The following is a 25,458-nucleotide window of genomic DNA, read 5'->3' on the forward strand; positions in this document are numbered from 1 at the left end:
AGCAAGAATGTGTGTGTTTATGAAACCCTCAGCATCCATTCCATCCTTAATAAACCACCAGTTCCTCTCAGTCTCTGCCCAGTGACAGTTTCCAAAGCTGTGACATTTATATCCAAATGGTAATTGATTCAGAGGAAGCTGTTAGTATGCAGCTACAATTTAACAACTCCCCTCTTGGGGGAGGAGGAGGGATCAAGCCCAGGGAAGGAGAGACAAGATTTTTTTTTGCTGTTGTTGTTGTAGTGTTTTAGGTAGCCCCCACTCCCTAAGATGGAAGAGAATATTGGAAAAAGATAGGTGGCTTTTTTTTCCACGTTTTGCTTCCCGGCTCAACACACACAGCTTGTGCAGTGGGATGCTGCTGAGGCTGTTATTGATTGGATGCCACTGACAGAATGGACTTTGTCACAGGCAGTACTCTCCACTCAGGCTGCAGGCTGTGTTTACTGGTGCGTCTTACCTGCGGAGTCAAGGCACCAACACCACCACGGACGACAACAACAACAACAACAACAACAAGGGACCGGCAAGCTGCAGTAATCCTCCCTAGATACTGTCAGGCCTGCTGAACAGAAATAATGGCTTCACATGCAGTGTGCTGACTGCATGCAGGCCCTGCAAAATTGCCAGTTGTCACTCATGATTACCACTCGTGACCACTGACCACGGGCCTTTACAATTATGACACACTTAAAGAGAACAAATGAAGCGATGATTGGCCATATAATGTGACCTCTAGCAACTGCCTGCAGGGTTCATTGTGCGTACTTACTGTGCGTTTTCCTCCAACAGCTGCTAATACGGATGAAGGTAATCACTTATCATGAAAGGCGCTATTAACAAAACACACCAAAAGCGGAAAAAAAGAGCAATCACTGCGCCCAAGGATTATTCTGTTCATTACAGCAAATCCACACAGTTTCTCTTGGAAACAAACAATCGCCCTGGCATTCAATTTGAAGTTGGGACTGGAGCAGCGGTGATATGAGTTTAGCACCACAATCTTAGCTAAACAAGACAAATGCACTGTGTTCTACAGTTTATACCCTCTAATCTAGTCCACCCCCAGATCATTAGTGAGGAAATCAGCTGTCTCACTTGTAAGGCCTCTGTTTCCTCTGGCATCTTTCATTACACTCCATTGTCTCTCGGAATCATGCTAAACAGCATGATAAGGATGGCAGTGATGCTCACAAGTCTTTGAGCTAGAGTCCAAGTCAAGTCTCACGTCACTCGTGGTTATAATGAATGTTGTATCACCTGCTGCGTTCAATCCAGGCTGCTTAGAACACTGCACAGCTATGAGGAATTCTGTAACTGTAACCTGTTTTTCACTTAGAGAGCACAACTATGTAATGTGCAATGCAATTAATGACAACTGACAAATGACAACTATTGTAAGTCAACACATCCCCCAGACTCTCAAACCAGTGTAACGTTATGACTAAATAAAACTGTAACGTTACATGAACAACAATAAACCTGTTACCGTGATGGCAGCCAGCAGGACATAAATGATTACGTTAAATCGACCACCGCAAGTTTGGCAAGCAAACAAACACTCGCTCATCTTTTCATAACAAATGACAGTCGGAGGAGTTAACCTCCTGTAGCTAACGTTAGATAGCCAATGCTGAGCTAAGCATGTTCACTATCCTCAGGTTACTAACCTATTTTATGTTCAGCGCTTCTTTTGTTTGGGTCTTGTTTTAAAGCCAAAGTTTATGATGAATGGCACAGCAGGTGCCGGTGTTAGTCTTCTCTCACGTGTGGCCGCGCGCAGCAGATACATAGTATGTAATAACAGCAAGCTTATAAGACGTTTTCTAAAAAATAAACATTGTTCACAAGTCCTGCACCTCCAGTCCGGGTCGAGTCTGAAGTCTTTCTCCTTTACTACAATAATAACTTTTTAAATTATTATTTAATTTTACACACAGAGCAGAAATACATCAGCTTGCTACAATGTCACTGTTAAAATCTGGAGTATCCACTCTTAAAACTGCACTTTATTTGGCCACCAACTCTGACAGCCAGATGTCTTCTCATAAATGGGCTACATGTTTGTTCGGCACAAAACACTTGTGATGGTGTGATGCACTCAAACACACACATACACACAGTCTGCTCCTCGACTTTCTGTCTGATATTTACTTTGCAATCACTGATCTCCTCTGAGAAAATCTGTGCAGTTTTTCTCCTTCTGTACTTCATAGCCTGCCTTCATGCAACATCTGAAAAACACACATTTAAACAAACAAAGATGCTGAAAGTTTTAATTTCCCCTGACCCTACTTTGAATTCTTTAGGAATACAATATGCATTCTTTAAAGGTGCAACTCATCCAGTCACTTAGGTCCAAATTAGAAGTGTAAGTGTATTTTATAATCCCCTTCTATGCATCACAGAGCAGTGAGGTGTGTCAAATGGAAACAAATTACAGGAATGAACACATCAATGGGCCCCTCTTGCTGCTCAGCTTTAACAAGTTTGATTAAAAGAACAGAATGGGCTTTTGAAACTTTCAGTTTAGTTTTTTGGCTGCTCCTGATCCCCTGTCATTCTCAGACTGAACATCTTCAGAGACGCTTAATTAAACACAGAGCTTTGGTTCCTTGTTTCAGTTTGTCCACCAATCACTGTGTAACGTGGCTGTCATTAACGGATTGTCAGTTTTGGAAAGTTACAGACACAGACACAGCCCCTATAATCTAATGTTGGGAAGTTGGTGGTGTAGGTTTCCAAAGCTATTCGACCATCCAACAACCAGTTCTGATGGAGCATATTGACAGCTTAACTCCATTACCAATGATTCCTTCAGGCCTTAATCCTCTTTATCTGGAAGCATCCCTTTAACCTGATGGACAGGATCTTGTATTTACTGTTAATTACTTGACAATCTCAACATCTTATTCTCAGATACTTGTTATCTTTATTTTTCGCTCTCCTCCGCTGTCTTCTTTATATTGTTTTTATTGGGTTCACACATACAGATATAAAGAAGTAGGCAGTCTCTGGCCATCATGAATCTCCAGCTCTGTGGGTATGTTGCATTGAACATCTGATAAACATATTCGCTTTGACTGGACTGTTTTCTGATGTAGCTGCTACACAACACACATGAATTTATTTTCTGTTGGCACAGTTTGTTTTCTGAGAACAGAATAGCTTTGTTTGCTGTCATTTTTCAAGGCGGTACAAATTGTTTAAACTGTTTAAATACAACAATGACGCACAAGCTGGCAAGACTGCATCTGCTGGAAGCAATCCCCACTCCACTGGTGGAGCCGAGAAGTAAACAACTTCTGTTTTTGTGGGAATCAAAAAGACGATTGGCTCTCGTCTGTTTGTCGTTTACATTGCATCAGAGGACATTTTGCATAAAGCAAAGCTTTTCTCAGCTCTCCCCTCTAATGTTTAAAGCTCTACCTCAGTAGGCGGTGCTGCTTTACTTGCTTTAATTTGTGTTTATATAGGCTGCATCAAGTACACCAAGAAAACTTCCACATCAGTTTTCTCAAATTGACATATTCCCAGCTGAGTGTGAGAAGCACTCTCCCTGAAAAAAGGACAACAGAGATTTTCATCATTTACATAATATTTTGTAAATAATTCATCAGATCATCGGGACCTCTTCCACATGGAAATAAAAGTCTTGGTGACAGGTGGGTTGACAGAGTAGAACAAGCTCAGTCAGAGTGCACCGGCACCCTGCCATCACTTAAAATAATATCTGTTAAATGCAATGTTTTGTTCTGCCTCACGAGAGTCTTGTAATTAATGAATAACATTTGCAAGTAAAATTATAAATCAAATCCCTTTTTTACTTAGCACTTGGTAAAAAAACTGTTGTAACTCTGAAATATTTGTGCATATTTCATGAAAGAAGCCATCACTGACAAATAAAATGTTTTTTGGCCTCCTTTTTATGGAGCCCCAAAGAGTTCAATATTAAATAAATATAAAATATATTGTGTAAACCATAATGAGCTTAGTTATCAGTATACTTAAATGTATGTCTGCAAAGTATTTTGGATAATGTTACATTGAACATTAAAAGTCTTCACTTCATGTTATGTGAACAGATTTTATCACAGTCTTTTATCACAGACCAATGACTAAATAATCATTTGAATTGTAAAAAAACGCTTCAGTCTAGTTGTAATAAACTGAAATGGCATTTCATATTGACAGGAGAGGAGAAATATTGTCTAACGTTTAGTAAGTGGAAACCACCCAAATGGTCACTAGCCCAAGACAATATAAAAAGGGTCATCAAGTAAAAGTGTTATTGAGGGATAAAAAGTCATTTTGAAATGAAAACACTTGAAATGAAAGACTTTTGTTAGATTGAAAATAAGATGATGGTGCGATTTGTGTAAAAACAGTGGAGTGAGTGGAGTTTTAATTATTTCTCACAAATTATTCTTTTATTTATACATTTTACACCATTTTTTTAATCATTATTCATTTCATAATTATTTATTTATTTGACATTGAACACTTTTGCCCTGCGATGGACTGGCGACCTGTCCAGGGTGTACCCTGCCTTTGGCCCGATGTAAGCTGGGATTGGCTCCAGCCCCCCGCGACCCTGTCCACAGGATAAGCGGTTGAGGATGGATGGATGGATGAACACTTTTGGGCTTCAAACCTTTTAAGTTCCCAAATCTGACTCTCACTTACCATCCTCTTTGTCTGAATGCAACATAAATTGCTTTCTATGCTATATGACCTTAGAAATGGTGGCTATCTCTGCAGGCCAACGAGCTTGATGTAAAGTAAAGATTATTATGGGACCACTTTAAGTCAAGAGGCACAGTATAGAGGATCAGACACCTCCAAGGATCAACAGGGTTTGAGCTACGTGACTCCTTTAGTGATGCACAGTCATACCAAAAGTGTTAAGATTCACTTTACTTCGAGTGTTGAGCTTTTGAAATATGTTGAGGCTGCCTGGCTCATTAACAAAGGCGACGGCGCGGACCCTTGAACGGGGCCGGTGTCAGAGGAGAGCAATTCCCCTCTGCACCAGAACTGGGGCAGACATTTTGGTTGGTGCTCTGAGCTAAGCCAAATCAAGACCCACATAAAATCCCTGATTGAAAGACAAAATATAGACCAACTAGATACTAGAGAGAGAATGTGGGGCAAATATCCGTGATACTAATCAACGTGACAATTACAAGGCGAGTGCTTTCAAGAGCCTCCCCACAGTGGTGTAAAGAGCTGTGTTACTTTCCCTGTGTGATTGTTTTGTGCTGTTGGAGTGGAAAGCTGACTCCGAGCTCGAGATCTCTTTGGTGTCATTTATTATTTCATTCTTCTGTGGAAGTATGGTCTCATTATTCTTCAGCCAATGTCGACCCCGTCGTTACCTGTCAGCGCTTTTTGCTGAAGCCAGCTTTGCGCACTTGGAGCCGTTTAACATTAATGGACAATTCCTCTTCCCCTTTGTGCTCAACATGCCATCTGATGTGCCATTTTGACTGACAGACGAATGGAGGGCCAATTTGCAAATGCTGACTTCCGGAGCATCCAGTGTGGAAAGACATTCATCAAAACCTCTGTGCCCTTTTTCTTCGCTCCTTGTTATATTATCTGTACAGCGCTGTCAGGGGCGCCGTGGAGTTGATCACGCTTTATTTCTAAGGCCCGCATGAGTAGATCACATGACTGGTGTAAAGTATGGCTGGACAATTAAGGTCCCATTTCTCTTCTGTCTGGGGTGTGAAATTAGCTGCATGAGATAAAGTACAACTCAAGTCCAGAAGTAAAAGTATAAATCAACCAGGAATCATTATTAAAATGAGTTTTGAATCCATCTGTGAGATGCCAAGAGTGCAGTCACCTTTGATTTAATGACCTCCTCAAGAACCTATAATCTTTCCTATGTTTACAGTACATAGCTACTGATATCAGATGACAATTGTGAGATACAACTCACAATTGAGAGTAAATATGGATTTTTTTTTTACTTTCTCTGATTGTAGTAAAATACTGGAAATTTTTACCTCTTTGGGTGGATGATAATTACACTAAAACAGACAAAAAGATTGAAGATTGCAATCATCATCATCATCATTATCCTCTTAACGTCATGTTCATCGTCGTCATAATAAAATGTAGAATTTTAGGCTTTTTAAACCATCAAACTGTGTTCTGGGAATTTAATTCACCTTTTGTGATATAATGTCAACTCAAGGTCTGGTAGTCTTTCTAATCATTTAACATCACTATAATATACTCTCTACTGTATCTTGATCTATATTGTTTTATCTCTTAAGGAAACCCCTTAATCTGAGGACAAGCCAGTATAAACTCATGCTGTGCAGCCTAAAATTCTTTCATATTCTAGCACAGCATTCAAAGATACAAATAAATGACAGGCCAGTGTTGTCTAAAATGATGCAGCAGACATCTAAACATCATGTACCTTCAACAAAGAGCTGAAACAAGCTTATACTGAATGCATATGACACTTTCAGACAGTGTGGAATTGGGAATAAGATCGTTTTAACAATTGTAAAGCTACTGAAGAGGAAACTGTTTGTACAATTAAGTTGTTAACTAGTCATAAAACTTCTGATGAACGCTCTGACACATGGAGATTTAAGTGTGTTCTGAATTCGTTTTAAAATGGATTTGAGAAAATAGCACTGATTCAGCTGCCGGAGTGACGTCACCAGACTCACCTGGAGAGATTTAGAGCACACACAGAACGCACGGTAAAAGACAAGCACAAAACAAAAACCTAACAAGTAATGCTTGCTAATGAAGAATAGTTTGACAAACACTGCTGGTTTGTGGCTGTTTAGGATCAGTGTAACTAAATAGTAGTTAAATGTTGGAGAGGGCTCCAACAAATATGATCACCTTCCCCACAGGGGGCTACAGTGCACCTCTCTGCTATAAAAGGTAATAACAGCAGACCTTGGTCAAACAGCATTCACCTTGATCAAATAGTGCTCAAGCTGGCTAAGACAAATAAATCTTGGCAGTGGTTTTAGTCTGCACACCAGATGGATGAGCTTTGACACGCCAGATAATAACTGAGGGAATGAGGACAATGGAGTTCAGTCAATGACAGCAAAGTATTTGAAAGTCAATTTGATGTTGTTTCCTTTTGCTGTCAAATCACCTGTCTGGGATGTTTGAATGTGCTCATTTTCACCATCTGGTGCAACCAGATTTTACCAGATTGAAACACATTTGTGAATACGATTAAAACTCCATCAAAAAGCAAAAGACTTTACTTTATTATTACTCTTAACGGTCTTCCACTGCCAATTTTTCTCTTTGTAATGCCTTTGCAGAAATGGACTGTTGCATTATGGAAAGCATTGATAAATGAATTAATCTTGCATAAATGGAATGTGTGTGTTCAAAACAATGTTGATGTTGGATGAAACAAGAGGACGTGTTTAATACGGTCTCAAGAAAAACCCAGCCAGCCTGACTTTTTGTCAGTCTGAATCAAATTCAGGATTTGGAGAATAACATCATAATAAGAGTCAAGTGAAGTCTAAGAGTAACAGAGTCTCAGAATTAAGTCACAATTCCATGTAAAGTCAAATTTCAGAAAAAGTCAAACCTCTGAGGTTTAAGTCATATTTTTGAAAATAAAGTCCTTATTCCATGAGTGAGGTGAGTCCTGATAATAAAGTTTGTTATGATGTAAGGTTTTTGGTCTTGTTTTGGTTCCATGTCTTGTTCTACTGTTTTGCCTTGTTTATTTTTGTAAAGATTTTGTGTTGGTTCTCATTCTGTTTTAATGTACCTCTTAGTCCTGCGTTTTAGTTCATGTCTTAGTGTTTACTCCTGATCTGTGTACTTCTGTGTTTGTTGTTTTTGCCTATGTCTGTTTTGTGTTCTGTTTGATCCTGGTTTGCTCTGTTGGCCCTGTTTCGTTTGTAGTCTATCTGTATGATTAGTTTTTAGTCTGTTCTGTTCTTGTATTCTGAATTTTGGTTTGGTCCTGGTCTGTTGTCGCATGTTTTACTTCCTGGTTTATTTTGTGTGGTGTTTGTGTCTAGCTTGTCCCTGTGTCTAATTATTCCCTCCTGTCTTTCACCTGTTGACTCCCTCCCTGCTCGTTAGCCCTATTACTTAATGCCTGTGTTCCGTTCAGTCTGTGTCAGATTATTGTTTCTTTTCATGCTCTTTCTGGTGTCATCCCTTGCTTGTTTCCTGCCTGTGGATCTTGGGTTTTTGTTTTTGTGTCAAGTTGTGTGTTATATGGACTTGTTGGAACTCTGCCACTCCTAGTAGTGTGCACGCCTTTTGTTAATAAATCTCTTGAACTGTTCCAGCTCTGCTCCTGTGTCTTGTATTTGGGTCCTCAACCGCTGCAGCCCTGACAAAGCTGGACTTTTTAGATAAATTAAAATATGTGGGAATAGCGTTATTTCTATACTAAAGTGAAAATTCACAATTCTGTTAATCAAGTGGATTCAAGACAATGTCAGACAATCAAACAATTCATAATATTAATGTCAAATTTCATATTAAAAGTTTTAAATCTCAAAGTCAAAATAAAGTCAAGACTCTGAGAGCAAAGTGAATTCTGTGAAAATCTGATAAGTCATATTTCTACATAAAGCCAAATTCTGAAAGTCATAGGCAGTCATGAAGAAAGAAAAAGTCCCTAATTTCAAATAATTCGAGATTTTGAGATAAAAAATCTAAGAATTACTTTGTGAAATCTCCAGAATAAAGTAAAAATATTCAGGTAATAACTGGTTTTACTTTGGAAGTCATACTAAAAAGGTTCCACTTGTACCACACAGCAACCAAATCCTTCCCTCCTCCCCTGCAGTTGCATATAAGTTATAACACACACACACACACACACACACACACACACCCCAACACTGGACGTGATTGGTGACTTGTGAGTGGATGCAGCTTGTGTGTGCCCTGATGCGTGAATGTACACCAACACCAGCGCCTCGGCTCTTACAGACAGTTTCTAATACAATTAGCTATCCTTCAGATTTTTTCCACCTCCGCGAATTATCGAGTGAAGCCTAGAGGCATATGACCAAAGCAGGAGGGGAGATGCCGATTGATAATTAACTGAGGTACCTGAATCGGTGACGTGTGTGGCTGGTGGGGGGGGGAGGAGGGTCGGGGTGACGAGAGAGCGAGAGAGAGCGAGAGAGAGAGGTAGAGGGAGGCGGGCCGGAGAGGAAAGAGAGGTCTTGCCTCTTGTCTTGCTGAGGCTCTTTGATTCAGTGACAGTGGCTGAGACAACCCCGTTACCGGCCACCGTTAACCCGGTAAGTCCTCATCATCTTCTTCCTCTCTTTTTTATTTCTCACTTTAAAAAAAACAGAAGTTAATGCTCCTTTTTTACTCAGTAAGTCGGATGTCAGAAAGTTTATGCGTAAAATAAAGCCGAAGGAAGCTATTATAAGAATTAATCTCACGGAGTGTATATATTTTCTTGTTAAATAACCCGGTTTTAAGTGTGAATAGAAATTAAAACAAAAAAAGTAAGAACCTATTCACTTTCTGAGGTTGAAGAGCTTCAGCCAAACAGCCAAATGGAAACTTGGGCGCTGTCCGTGGTGCTGAAAGTGTTAGCAGGTTTACAGTCAGTCCAGTTAGTGCCAATTATTGATCCAAATTATTTTTTTTAATAATGCCTGCAATTGATAAAGTTTCTCATTGATACTTGGCATAACATAAAGTCATATTTTAGCGACTAAATACCTCTGCACACGCCTCTCTCTCTTCCACAGTCTAACCACGAGCTCCGATCACACTCAAGATCAGCTCATGGTAAAGAAGAGACAGATTTCTCTGGAGGACATCACATCTTTATCGCGTCTCTGCAGCCGAAATCAAAGAGTACATTTGGCCAAAGAGAACTTTTGTAAGAAAACAAGCTCTAAAGCGGATGGCAACTAAGTCAGAAGATGCATTGTGTGTCTGATGAGCGCAAACTCTGCCAGTCAAAGTCCGTCAGTGAAAGCTTGGCACATAAAGGAATACCTGCGATGAAGAAACCCGCAAGAAGCTCCACTCGGTAAGAAGTGGAAGAGTGACATTCAGAGAGAAAGATAAGACAGAAGAGAGTGGAGGCCAAAGACCAAACACCAGCGCGTCCTCAAATGATGGGGATAAAGCACCTTCTGCTTCTTTTGATTTACTTAGACCCGCTGAATGTCCTGTGCGCCGCCACCACCAATAAAAAGAGCAAAACCCCGCCGAGGAGGAACCCAAAGGTGAAGGAGGTCAACGGCAGTACCACTGCGGTCCCGTTGGCCGCGGCCGTTCCGGGGAAGATCACCCAGGTCCAGGCTCCCTCGGTCCAACACGACACCTGCCTGGGCTACTACGACGTGAGCGGGCAGTACGACAAAGAGTTCTCCTGCAACAACACCGACCACCGCTTCTGTTGCGGCTCCTGCTTCCTGCGCTTCTGCTGCGCGGACCGGGGGAAGCGGCTGGAGCAGAAGAGCTGCACCAACTACAACACGCCGGACTGGATCAAAACCCAGCCCCCTTCACCGGCGCCAACAGGTGACACGTACGACCCAGAGCTGGACCAGACGAACACCACGGTGTACATCACCTGCGGGGTCATAGCGCTCATCATCGCCATTGGGATTTCTGCCAAAGTTGCCTATGATAAAGCCACCAAGCCCCCTCAGGAAATGAATGTGCACAGGTAAGATTTTCTTTGTGATTACTATTTTTATTGATAAAGAGCTGTGAAAAAGCTGAAAAAGAATATAAAATGTGTACCGATACCTTAAGGTATTTCAGATATAAGTGAGCAAACAGGATTAGGCGTCTATACCCAAGCAGATATTCCTGGAGCTGCATTACAGGCTTATCATTTTAATGAGAAAACGAAACTGATTTAATCTTCTGTTTGCCCAGACTACTATGAATGGTAAAAAGAGATGTCATACTGTCAACTCTGCATATATATCTACTGTTTGAGACTCTGTTTTGCCTCATTTATTTCTTTAAACATGGTCCTGGTGACACAAGTGACTCAAAGCAGCCAAAAACTTAGTAACTTACAGCCTCAATATCATGGGGTCAAACTGTCTAGTGGGCTTTAACACATGCCATTACTCTCCTCCCCAGAGACTCCCTGTCAAAAAATGTCAAGATTGTATACCTTTCCATCCCATACTGTGTCAATCCCAGGAGGGAGAGTGGGTAGTATTTTGTGTTCCTTCAACACCAGGGGGATAAAGTAAATACCACTGAAAGCCATTACCAGTGATCATGTACATCTTGATGGGTGGTCTCTTCTGTACGTGACAATATTTTGAAATCCTCAAGGCACCGATAGTGGTCACTGAATTGCTCGATGAGCGTGAAAGCAACATAAAAACACATCCTGTGGCCATTTCAGTCACCAGCTGAACAAATTGCTGTGTAGTAATGTCGGGAACAGACATGAGATGACATTTGCCCACCATCATCACAACACCAAATGATTTTTTAATGTTGGCTATTATCTTCTTTTGTGTGTGTTTTTTGTCATACATCGAACTGCTGTTATCTGCACTTGTGTCCTGAAACAAAATAGACTTGCGTTGCATCTCATTATTACCAGATTATGGGTATTTGGCATTTGGAAGAGAACTGGTCTCTTGGTTAGCTAAATGTTAGTGCAGAGCATGTTACACGCTACAAATGGTGCCAGCAGATTTAGGTTCTGTCAAAGTGACATGAGCTGAGCAGATTTCAAGCAACTGGATACAGTGGATGAGGCTAAATTCCAATTGGTGCATAGAAGCATGTGACATCACCTTTTTTTTTTAATTAGCTCCGCCCACTTCAAACCAGTGAGAGAAGCACAGAGAAAATCACAAATACTGTACAGAAATCGGTCATGTGACAAACTGTTTGAACCCTGGCAGATTATTTTGTCTTCATGTTGTTCACTTTGCTCACAGAGAGAAGCTGATAGAGAAAATAATGATGTCATGAGGGTCTTTAAGTGGATGGATCCTGTAACTAGAAAAACAATTAGACGATTCATTGATTCATTCAAACAAAATTTGGTGGTTGTAACTTCTCAAATATGAGGATTTGATGCTTTTCCTTGTCTTTCATTATAGTAAACTGAATACCTTTGGGCTTTTCGACTGCTGACTAGACAAAGCAAGCGATTTAAAGATGTTAGTTGCAGCTCTACCGCTACTTCTGGCATAAGGTTAATGTTAGTATATTACATGGAAAACACCATTATTTGGATTACACCATTATTTTTTTAATTTGTGAGGGACTCTCCAAAGATACATCTTTGGTGGCAAATATTCAGAATGCTTTGTTTTCATCCTTTTCACTTGGGTTTCCTCCCACAGTTCAAAGACAGAGCAGGTGAAAAGAAATCCAAAACTGAATGTGTTTGTCTGTCTCTGTATAGTATACAAGACTGGAACATAACTGTCCAGGGTGTCTTTTGTGTTATGCATGCTGGAATACTCTCCCTCCCCACTGACACAGGTATTGAAAATGTATCAAAAGGATAAATGGGTTTTTAATTGGGGTTAGGTCTAAGATAAAATTGCATGTTTTCCACCCACTGGTAAAGAAAAAATCATAATCACTTCGTCATTGGTCTTATCCAGTTCACTTGAGTCACCTGCCTTTATCCAGAGTCCATTTAGGACAGAGCAGAGGAGGACGTCTTGCATTGATTTAACGATATGAAGATAATTGAGCATTGTTATGCCTTGGTCATTAAACTTTGGTGCATGCTGCTTTGAAAATGTCATGGGAGATTAGTCAGCTTTCTCGCTCAGAGAAACACAGTGACACGTTCTTAACAAAAAATAGTCTTAACTCTTGCCCTGACAACAACTCAAAGAAGCCCTTTCAGTGGATCAGTTATATATAAAATTTAAGCTCCAGCGATTGCCGTGTCTTTTAAAAAGTTGGCACACTCTGCTTTTAATATCCATATGGACTCATGAGACTATGATACAGTATTTTATTTGAAACAACAGACACAAAAGGAACAACAAAGCTCATGATGCAGCACTTTTTCCATCTCTGCTCTGAAAAATTAAGAGATGGTTGAGTTTATGTCTTCTTAGTGCGCTTCTATCCTAGCCATGGGGCATACTTTCAAGTGGATCTTCTTAATGCCACCACCTCAAAATGAGCAGAGACCATGAGAGTTTAGAGAGAGGTCGATTAAATGAGGAGGCATGGCTTGCTGGGTGTTCAATAGTACTTTTCTCACTTTATATGATTTGTTTAGTTTCACCGACCATTTGGTACATAGAGCTGTCGTAATGATGTCTGCTGGAATAGATTTAAGAGGCTGGCAGCAGACATTTATGCTGACAGCCATGACCAAAAAAGCAGTAGTGGAACATGGGATTAGCTTTATATTTGGCAAAGGTCTGCTTCTAAAATATGGGAGCTTCTCTCTTCATTTCCGGTGATTCTCTAAAGTAATTTAGACTCCTACTTCTGTGACTGAGGGAGGAGAGTGAGCAGAATACTGAGCTGTTGGCAGACCTTTGCTGTTTGGTCTGTGACCTTCACTGAAACAGAAGAAATGGCGAGTGAGAGCTAAACCCAGTGATTTGAACAGGTTTTATTGATCACCTTCTGCAGAGCAAACTGAGATGCAATTTATGCAGGCTAACTGGTGTGAATAATGCTTTGTTCTCCGATTGCAGGAGTAAGAAACTGAGTTAAAAGGCAAGGCGACTGAATGGGAAAAAAGAGCAGCAGAATAACTGAAAGTTCAATTTAAAAAAGCCCATAGTTTGTTTAAAAAGTCTGCTCTTAGAATTTATAAGCAATATTATCAGCCGGCAACAAAAAACATCAGATTGAGGTACAGCAATACTAAAAATGTAACATGACAAGGAATGGCAGTTTAAGTTCCGTTCTGTTTTTGATAAGATTGATCTCACTGTTCTCTTACACAGGGTCAATCCATTGCTGGTTTTGGACTTTCCATGGCATTTGTTAACAGTATGAAAAATATGAAATATCACCAACTTATTGTTGCTGTAAAACTATATTAATTTTATATAATATACTCAATTATATTCATACCTTTCTTACAAAACCTTATGTAGTAATAGCAGACTCATGTTCCTCTGTAAATCGGTTAAATTGTGGCGTTCCCCAAGGGGTCATTCTTGGCCCATTGTTATTTAGAGTTTTCTGTGCTCCCCCTCAACCACTTCATTCAGAACTTCTTTTTGAATGTCTGCAATCAGATCCTGTGCAGAACCAAAGCAATAAATGGTTTTGCTGCTGAATATGTCAAAGATTTATTGATCAGCTGATGATGCTTTGCTGCTTATTCACAGGTCTCGGCTCGTGACAAAGGTTGACCAGGCCTTTGCAATTAGAGCCTCCAGACTTATGAACACATGCCTATTCATATCAGACAGGCTGCAACTCAAATTAAATTACTTTTGAAACACTGTCTTATAAGAAAGCTTTCACAGATTTGATTTTTTTTAAACTCTCAAATACGACCCGATAAATGCATTTGCAAGTATTGATCGGACTTGATTACGATTATACACAGACATAGCATTACTCACAAAAGCAGTTTCCATGTAACTTGACAACAACCAAAAGTCTACTGTATTTCCGTGGTTTTGCTACCTTCGTCGAATGTTATTCTTTCTTAAGAAAGAATTAAAACACATGTTCAAAGTCCTGTTCCTGCAAACTACTGTAGCTCCTGCTGCACATGACATAGCAGCCAACTGGGACAATACAAAATCAGGTCGCCTCTGTCTGCGAAAAAGAAACGGCTAAAGTGTGCTCATCCTGGAAGGGAAATGCTATTAATATACTTTATATGTCTCAAAGTCACAGAGTTATGGAAAAGTGGACTGTGTGGTTGCATTAGGTTGACTTTGACACAGTTGAATTGCCCTTTCATTTCTTTTAAGAAAACGCAGAGCCGGCACTCCATCTCTCAGACAGACACTGTGCCTCCAAAAGTTGGAAATGGTGTTGGTGAAATATTGCTTTTATTTTGTGGCTTCAAAGAAGAGACACTGACTAAACTCTTAATAAATGGGCCTTGAGCTTGAGTCCGGCACACATAATGGGACTTGTCTGTACCTTGTGTACCGTGCTATTGAAAATCTAAGTCCCTTATGACTCTGAGTGTAATTAGGATTTCCTCTCTGCCTAGCTTCAAACCTCTATGATTCAAAATGGAGCTGCAGCTACATAAATTAGGAAGACCTTTGGGGGGATGGTGAGGAGAAAAAAAAGAAAATGTTGGTAATTGGGAAAGAAATGCATTTCAGTTTAAACATTTCTTTCTCTTGTGTGATTTCTTTTCAGAGCCCTGGCAGACATTCTGAGGCAACAAGGACCAGTTCCAATTTCTCAGTATGATAATGAAAACACTGCAGCAATTGATGGGTCGCCCAAAGACGAGACACCTGTCAGGACCTCGAAGAATCACTATACACCTGTTCACACCAAGGCATCAAACCACGGTAGGTAACACCTCTCCGCTTTAAAACAGATCAATCTGTGAAATAGAGCATGTTTAAAGGCCAAGTAACTGTATGTTACTATGATGTTGTAAAGCTTAAGTGTTGTAAAGAAAGACCCCCCCCCCACCTTCGCTTTCCTAAATCTGCCACAACATTCTGTGATTGACATTCACTGAAATAGACGTATGGGCTGTGAATCTTAAGCTTTTCCACTCAATCTTTCTTAAGTGGAAACATATAGGCAGATACAGCATATAGCTAATTAAATGCCCTGGCTATGTGCTCGCCTCCCTCACGCTGCAGTCCCTTAAGCCTACTCAGCATTGGCTCAAAATTGAGATGCAAATTATCATCTTCTGCGGAAGACGCAAGCTTTTTGTCCAGAGATAATTCTGTCGTGCGACACTGTTCCTCCTACTTTTATCCCGTCGGTCTCCAGATCCCTGCTCCAGGGATCAGCTCGTTTGCTAAGTGCCCTAGTATGGTGTCCCAGATTCAACAGTGTTATGTTTCACCTCCACCCTTCTCTCCACCACCCAACATGGAGGGAATGTGTCTGAGGAGAGCTGAGGAGAGCTGATACAGACTGTTCTAAACTGCAGGATGTGAGCAGAATGACTATTTAACTGGTTTAAACAGTTTATGTGATTGAAATGTAACCGCCCAGACCTCCGGAGGAGAACCTACTTCTGTCTGTAAATCCTTGTTCTACCAATGAAAAGTAGATTACAGCACACATAGTCTCCAATCTGGATGGTCTTAAATGGTCTTCTCCTTGTCTTAAATCTGCTGTATTAAACGTATCATCATTTTCTTATAAATGGTGTAACTGTCCCATTTTCTCTTCCCAACTCTTACTGCCGATGTTTTGAGACTCATCTTTGAAATTTGTCAAGTTTAAAAACAACTGATAACAAGGAGCAAATGTCTATAAGATTGGAATTATTCAATTACAATTGGAAGATTTTAACAAATCAGACTGGATTATCAACCAGTCCAAATGGGCAACTGCCCTAGGGCCTCAAACCACCATGAGACCAAAGCGCTCCAGGTTTGCCATATGATAAGAAGTTGGTGGTACTTAAATTGATTGCAAATTTGTTTGTTAGTCCTACATGCACCACTAAAGCAAATTATAAACAAAAATTATAGGAACCATATACTTGATAGGCAACGCCTGCATTATTACTTATTTCTAAGGCCCCATCTTTTAGACGAGAGGAACAGCAGCAGCAACAACAAAATCTAAACAAATACCAAATAAAATGCACAGGTTGTAAATTGGACCCTCTCAAACCATCTACATAAAAAATTATTGCACTCCATTTACATAAAAAACAGACACAACATTATGAAAGCTTCCAATGTAGCAAAAACAATTTTTATTTCTTTGACCTGTGTCAGAGCTGGAAAGTGTTTAAATGATTTGTGTATATATATGTGTTTAGCTTGCTTACCTTTCTGAAGGGCTGTAGCATTTGGATGAGCAGCAGCAAACACTGTGAACATATCTCTGAAAAGTACAATATGGAGCATGACAGGACCTAACAGGCTTTATTATTCAAACATATTACATGCACTTTTAGATATTTGTAAATAGTACTTTTGAAAGAAGACAAGTGGAAAATTTGATTTTGCTAATTGCTGCGTATTTATATTTTTCACAGTGTACATTTTAGGCTATGCTGCCTCTGTTTGTAAGTGCAAACACGGAGAAAAAGATTATTCTGCAATGTGATTCACAAAGCCACACATTATTTTGTTCATTATATGATAACGCCCACAGAAAAGATGTCTTAAATATCCAACCTGTGTCATATCAGGCTGCTATTGTTTGGTGGGTTAAAAGTACTAGAACGTCACATTGCAGGGTTGAGTGCTTTTGAACAGAGAAGAGGGTGGTGGTGTCCACGCAGGGATGGAGGCGCTCCAGGGAAGACATGACTCAGATTTCATGACAAATTTGTGACAACAGTGATGTGAATTTTAAAAAAAAGAACACTACTCTGTTCTTTTTCAGTGTAGAAATGACTTCTAGATATTATGTCCATTTAGCTCAAGCTGTTGTTGGACTTGTTTGAACTTGTTGAAAGGAGTGTGTGTTTAGTATGTGGCTGCATGTGGGTCCCCTGTGGCATTGTTTGCACATGTGTCAATTTGTTTGTGTTTGATATTTTTGGAAGTTTGTCTGGTCTTATCTCAGAGGGTTAAAACTTAAGGCTTAAGGTTAGATTTAAGTTAAGGGAAAGGTTCATCACAAAAGAATAGTTTTTTTGTTATTTTGACAACATTTTCAAACATAAAGAATTAACAAAACACGTAAAGTGTTAAATCACATTCCCTTTTAACGAATTATTACAGAAAATTACAGTATGCAGATGACCTCTCTGTTTTTATGTTAAGTTCAGTTGAATAGATAAATTGCATACAATTTACCTCTAATGTTCTTACCTACATTATTAACAAGTAAGCTATAAAGTTGACTGCTTAGTACTGACAACTGTTAGTACCGGGTACTGTTTAGTACTTGCTTTTTGTAATTCAAGAGATCATGGTTGATTCAAGGTCTCACGTTTTCAGTGTTTACTTTGCCCTTGAGGTCTTCAATAAATTAAGGTTTATAAAAAACAAACATAGTTTTCAATCAATGTTCATGTCCTCCTTTGAGAGGTGCAGTTTGCCCTTTTCATACGAACTGTCCGTCATGCCATTGTTTGACCTCGTGATGTTTCCCATTGAGGTCAAGGATAAGTGGTTTGGAAGAGAAAATGGTTCACTTCAGGTTTATAAAATGGCCCTTGTGAGGGCATCCAGCAGTTACAGCAATTCTTTGGTCTGAAACGATCTCCTGGGTCACAGCAACAGACCAGAGTTAATGGGTGGAGAGAATAAAGATAGATTTGAATAGATTTTATGTAGGACATTGATGTACCAACATAAAAGAGTATATAATATCCTGGTGCTATAGGAAGCCACACCCAATGGATGGTGTCCTATACAGTATGTAGCTCATTCTCTCTTTTTAATCCTTTTCATCACTCATTTTATAAACTCTATAAGTGATAACACTGCCCTTAAAATAACAATTACAATTATGCTAAAGAGAGAGAAAATTTATGGCATTTATACCAAAAAGGATTACAGCAAGGGGGAGAAAAGCCAATAAGAGGCTGATGACGTGCAGCAATGGGTGATTTCTGGATTTGAACTCAAATCACATCAGCAGTTTATGATGTGAACTCTGGATCTTACTCGATGTTCCAGGAGAGATATTATACCCGGATGTGATGCTGATGAAGTGTGTCTTGAGGTGTGGATATCCTTCTCAAAACAGTCCTGTGTGAGCATATCACTTCAATATCCCAGAGTTCTGTTCGTTCTCTCATTTTGTGCTCTTAAAAAGTTTCTGTGGTGCTGTGAAAATAGGCGACAAATGTCTTCCACACTTTGCAGACACAGAATCGAATCATCTCTGACTTGGTTCAATTTGAGTTTTAAAACCCTGCAGAAGTTGACTATATAATGAGACCAACTTTTATATTACCAAATTATATTTTCAAAGGATGACGTCATGTTGTTGATGATAAGGAGTCTGGATCTCAGTCTGACTGTAGAGTGACAATCAAGAATATTTGTGTCTGCATTTATTCACTGAAAGCTGTTCTAACATTTACACCACCATCGTTTTACTTGACATTGAAAATTTACAGTAAATAGCCAAACGTTTAAGGACACTCGAACATTATAATAAGATGCGAGTGTTGAGCATGCTATTCCAAAACCATGGGCATTTGTATGTTGAAACAGTAAAAGGGACAAACACAAAGTTGGAAGAGCAATCTAAAATTAGTTATTTGCCTCGTTGCTCAATCAATACCACTTCCATGTCTGTATGATTACACTGTTTTATATGGATTAAACAATGAAGATATAACATTCTTATTTGTGAGTTTCACTGTGTGTTCAGACTGAATGTGAAGCACATGTTAGAGATGCCGTAGTTAAATGTAAAGTAAAAGGAACGACTAGATAATTTGATTGAGGCCATAGATGCATCTGCACATGTTGAAAATAAAATAACAGAAGGAACCAGAGTTTCTCTGATTTGAGTCAGAAGCTGAGCCGAACATAAACACACACAGACACGTTAGGCACGCCTGTTGCTAGCTAGCTTACAGCTAATGTCTGTACAGTTGGTACAGTTGGGGCAAATCAACACAAACGGTGCAGAAATGACATCAAATCTTAAAATCAAAATTTTAGAGGTGCTGGTAGGTGGAGTTGTTTACCGTATAGGCTAGGTGTTTCCCCTTCTTTCAGTTCTTACGTTAGGCTAAGATAAGCCAGCTATAGTTTGACATTTACCTAACAAACAAGGAAGTTATAGGAGATCCTCCCTCAGCAAGAAAGTGCCAAACTATTCTTTTAAAATTCACTGGAACAAAAGGGGCCATGAAATGTGGCTAGAAACAGTTAACAACAATTTAAAATAATCATTAAAAATAAACCTTCTGTATTTAGTACATGTCCCCCTTTGACATTAATTCCTACCTTGCATGAATGGAGAGCAGAAATATGCACACTTGAGTCACTAATTTGATGAATGTTTACTTTCCCCCCTGAAGGCCATTTCAAATATTACTTTGTTAATTTCACTTTTATGAGGGGATTAGCTATTTTATCTCTGAAATAAAACACTTTGCCCTTCATTCATGAATGTCTGATGGAAACTGTCTCTAAAAGACAGGTCAGATATGTTTTCATTAAGCAATATAAATAAGGTAATTCTGAAGAGCATTTCCGGAGTTAATAAGGGGCTATAGGCTTGTACTGCCATATGGGAGTAATTTATATCACAGTCAGCATCTCCAACTACTTGATTCCAGCTCCACGGTGTTGTCCTTGGAGAATGCGGAGGTTATGTATCATCAGCATTTCACCCTGAGAGACATCACATAGTACTCTACTGTATCATCTACATAGATACAGCACTGTGCTGTTAAACATCGCTAGATGCAGGAAAATATGTTAATTCATCTCTTTGGATATTTATTGATTTACTGAGGGTCTCATATGAACAGAGATGGTCAGAGTGCGTCAGTAATCAATTTATAATCATCCTCTGGAGTTGATACAAAGAAACAAACGAGGTGTGATGCTGAGGCTTGAGTGCCAAAGTTCGGTGTGATGAAGTGTGATGAAGACCAGGCCTAATGGTCCCTGGTGTTTCTTCTCATTATGATAATTTGAAATGCTGTTCGATCTGGGCTTCCCGATGCCCAAAGGTCTGAGTGATGTTATTGACTTTGAAGTGGTTCCTTCGAGAAAGAGGCATTTAACTGTTCGCTGGTTAATGTATAGTGGGACTAAGAGAGCTAAAGAGAGTGGGGAGGAAGGGAGGAGAGATTTGCTAGACCAACTCACCAGATTTTGTGTTTGTCGTCGTTTTTTCATCAACACTACATTCTTTTATTTCTTCTTAAGACTTGTCTGTGATTGACAGGACAACTGAATGCTGTCAGGGTTCTAAAGTCAGGGTCTGGCTCCTTTGTGTTCAAGCTGCACTCTCAATTACAGCACTGGTTCAGAGCAGAGTTAACAGTTCTGTGGCACAAATTGCATTACGGAGTGATGTTTTAACACATGGGAAATCCAGAAGTGTGTTTACCTGAGGTGAGCTGGCTTCCTCAAAGAAGGGGGCTTAAACCCATTCTAAGGAGTAGCTAAAAGCGCAATTTTATTTACCACTTAAAACCAATAATTTACTGCAGAGAAAGAGAGGGAGTGTTTGCTAAATGGGAAAGCCCTGAAACCTGCAGACTGCATCTTTGGCATCCTTAAGCGATACATATTGACAAGCTGATGATCCCACCTGAGAGTCAATTTTGTCAGTTGTGCAATTTTAGACCTATTTTGTATTCTTGTCATCTTTTACTCCTGTATAAAATGGCAGAACTGTGGAATTGAGTACAGATACTTCTCAGGATTATGTCCCATACGCGATTTAGCATTTAAAATGGTGAATTATTTTAAATGGAATGGCCATGATCAGTGGATTCACTCATGGGGGTGAAATAAATCCACATTTGCATTGAGTTCAACTTTACGCCATTAATCGATAGCAAACTGGGTCAGCAGGGGACACAGAGCCAGACATTCAAGAATGGCAAAGTTATCATAGCTTATAGAGTTACAAAGTTGCTGGCTCTGGAAGAGTTTTACCATTTAAAAATGTTCTTTAAACAATATCTTCAATGTTACTCCTCATAGAAACTTGAGACGTTATAACAATCAGATAGGCTTAGCTATCAGTTTTAATTATCTTAACTTAATTTCTGAGGAATCGTGTTTTGTCCTTTATTTTGACAGACAGATGGTTCTAAATACTACAAGGTTGTTGAATTTGTGAACATAACATGGCACCTAGTTGCTAAATTCATCCAAAATCAGAATCCAAAGCCAAATGAATTTCAGCACATATTTTTTCAACACTATTACCTTTAACTTTGCACACTGAAATGCATTTTGGGAGCAAATGTCTAAGTGTCTTCCCATGTACACATAGGCTTGTACCTTTGACAGGTAATTAAAAAAAACTATTATTATTAAATGTAGTTTTCATCTTTTGTACTGCTGATATATCCAGGAGAGTTTTATGGTTAGCCAAGTGACATAAATACTTACTTACTTATAAATACAACTGTGATTCATACAACATTGTCCATTGAAAAAATAAATGTTACTCCCAGAAACAGGGGTGCCAGAAAATAGCTCCTCCCACTTCACAACTGTATTACCATGGTTTTTAGGCGGCTATTATAGAGAGCGTACAAATATGTCTGTTGGATAGGCTATGAAGCTATTGTCTTGTTAGCAACCAACCTCAACAGCTTGCTAACTGACAGCAACAAAAACTTTGTCATTCACTGAATAAAATTATTTACCATCTTGACAACAGAATCACAGATGGGAGTAATGACCCAGTACAGGGAAAATAAAACAAATCTAAGGGGCTACTGTTACCGACAGCACTAATATATTCCCATCATGTTGCCAGCGGGTTAGCTGTTGGGTCGCCTGCTAAAGTAGTTCAGTAACTAGACCTGCGAGTAGTCTGTTACCGAACCTCCAGAACCACCTGTTTTGCACTGACATGGACATTAGCTTTATTTCCCTACAAATATTTTGCTGAATTATTCATTTCTCACCATTTTTTGTCTCATCAGGGCATTATGGGAAAGAAAACCTCCGCAGCGGAGGTCAAGACATGCACAACTTCATCTCCTCTGGGTTTGTGACACTCGGACGTGGCCACTTGAAAGGTAAAGTTGATCCTCATTATCTGTTTTTTCACATCACGGTACCCCTGAAAACCAAGTTCAGAATAATAATCATTTTATTCACTAAGCTACTGTGTCATGCTGTCATTCTCCTTCTGCCAAATGAGTGTGCAGTAAAAAATCACATAATGTGACTGTGACTTTTGTTTCAGCTCAGTGGAAGTTGGACATTACAATACATAAAGGCTTGAAGTGACATCTTGCCACACACACATTTATTATCTATGATTAAATCCACACTTCCAATGACAAAGTAGCACTTCCGCACTTGGTAGGCAGCCAGTGTGAGTGCAGCATGGCACAGTAGTAGATTTCCCCGCTATTGTCTTCCTTTGGAGTTTTAATAAGTCAGAAGCAGTGTTGGCGTGAGAATGAGCTGTAAACAAGAGGCCTGTTGTTGTGTTTTTACAGCGCAGCACTCCATAGACGAATCGGGGCAGATGTCCTGGCAGGGCGACCTGGACATCCCCATCTCCTACGGTACGTTCTCCAGATATTCTGCTTTCTGCCAGAGAAAAAGCCACACAGCCTGCTTTCTGCTCGCACCTGATAAGAAAAGTCATTCACACTTCACACTCAAACAGGGACCAGCCGAGTGTCCTTGGCCGATAGTCACAGCGCAGTCATTGGGTGCAGAGTGCCAGAGATGTAATATTGTATGGCCAAAATATTTCCTCTGATGGTTGTTTGACAGCAGGTTTAAATGAATGTGACGGCCATGCAGTCAAGGTTCATTTATATGACTGATGTATGGACAGGTGACTGTGTCAGAAATTAACATGGTTGCTGTCATTGACAATGTGAGTCTAGACAGCTAATAACGCTTCTTAGGTGTCTGCAAGGTAAGTGAAAGTTTGATTTTTCACTGATTGTGTGTGAGCACCTGATTTAATTTTATTTATTTATGGTGGTTTTGCTGTGTATTTTGCAGATATCATCCATGACAATATAAGTGTGACGTCTTTTTTCCTAAATTTGAGCTTGTATGGGTTCTGTTTAGCCATGGTGACAGTGCTGCTCACCACTAATTTTTGTACTGTATGTTGCATGAGGTCTTCACTAGAGTTGGAGTTCAATCTGAATTCAGATTTAAGACCTTATTTTTTATGAGCTGCTTGATCAAAATACCATAGGCCTGATTCACAAATATTAAACTCATCATCTTAAAGTTTTGTTTTATGATGTTGACAATTGAAATTGACAATTTTTCCTAGAGAAGATTCATCACTTTGTCACCCTTGTTGAAATATAAAAACACGTTGAAAGTGAATTTATGTTTTGTGTAGGTTTTCCATGGGTCTGGAGTAAGTTTCTGTACTGTTGCTACTTTAAGTGTCATAAATATCCAGAGACTGCTATTTCTCCGTACTATATTTTTGTGGCAGGAAGTGTATTTTTTTTTATGTAATGTTATATGTAATATGTACCCCATGTTGTCTCAGCTATCACCAGTCTCTACACACAGAACGTGTAGGAGTAAACACAAGCAGCTCTAACTGACCAAAAACGGTCTCCACATGGTATCTCGGTAGCCTCTGCAACCTGTACGTATAGCTAAATCAAAAGAGATAACAAGTTTAATGAAGGAAATGCCAAGTAAAACAAAGAACATAGTAGTAGCTTTATACAGTATTCTATATTTGTTATCTCAAGAATTAAATGAGACCTTTAGTAAGGCAATTCTGAGGACACCTATCTCCCTGAAAGTACCCTCTTTGCTGCTGGTAATGATTTGACAGACGTTCATTGTTGGTGACAGGTTAAAATGACTCAACCCTGAAACCAAATAACTATTATACTCTGAAGAAGGCATAACTGAAACATCTGTGTATTCTACTCTCTTGTGCTGAACATTGAAAAGAAATATGGTTAAACAAGCACATTTTACCATTTGGAAAGGCAGCAAAGAAACCAGTCAATGAAAGTTGAAATGATGTTGTTTTTCTTCTTTCAGTATGAAATGTAAGCTACACACACACACACACCACTAAATTTGACACACAACACCTGGAAGCAAATACTCAACAGCAGGTTTGAAAACAGCATATGTCACCTTTCATGAACTGTGCAATGAATCACTCTTGTACTGTTTCCCTTGGCAATGCAGAGAAGTCGATTTGTATAACTTGTAAGGACTAGCAGGGGCGGAGGAAGTACTCAGATCTTTTACTTAAGTAATACTACAGTATCAAAAGTACAAGTACTTAGTATGCAGAACAGTATATATATATATATATATTTGTATGCACACAAACACACTAGCCTACTTGAGTAAATGCACTTAGTTACTTTCCACCACTGAGGAGTAGATGGGCGTTTTAATAGCTTCAACCAAAGGCTAATATTTATAAAGGCGTCTGAGGCAGCGGCCCTCCCCTGACTGTACCTGTCACCCTCTCGCTGCACCTATTAGGTGACACACTGTAGCGGCCTGATGGCGGTAGCTGTCACTTCAAAGCGGAGGTCCTGTCAGCCTCCGTCATACATGCCTTAGTTTAACAGCTGGCTGTCGGCAGCCCCCTCCCCCCCACCTCCTGTCAGCAGGAAGCAGACTGACAGATGTACACCGTGTCACCGCTGACTACATCCTCCATCCTGCCTCTGTTGCAACACCTCATATGTTTTGATATCAGTAGTAGTTCGCATAT

At 39.6% G+C, this 25,458-nt stretch overlaps 1 protein-coding gene across 1 annotated transcript; it reads left to right on the forward strand.

Moving 5' to 3' along the window:
- Nucleotides 1–9,760: 9,760 nt before the first annotated feature.
- Nucleotides 9,761–24,284, forward strand: LOC119917938 (protein shisa-6). The gene is made up of 5 exons (XM_038738380.1): nt 9,761–10,678; nt 15,313–15,470; nt 22,697–22,792; nt 23,222–23,290; nt 24,253–24,284. Exons 1-5 carry the CDS (start codon nt 10,119–10,121, stop codon nt 24,282–24,284), a joined length of 915 nt encoding a protein of 304 aa, XP_038594308.1. The 5' UTR covers nt 9,761–10,118.
- The last annotated feature ends 1,174 nt before the right edge of the window (nt 24,285–25,458 follow it).

The sequence above is a fragment of the Micropterus salmoides genome, unplaced genomic scaffold (genome assembly GCF_014851395.1).
Source record: "Micropterus salmoides isolate LMB-PRFRI ecotype aquatic unplaced genomic scaffold, ASM1485139v1 Ms_hic_scaffold_10, whole genome shotgun sequence".
NCBI lineage: Eukaryota > Metazoa > Chordata > Actinopteri > Centrarchiformes > Centrarchidae > Micropterus > Micropterus salmoides.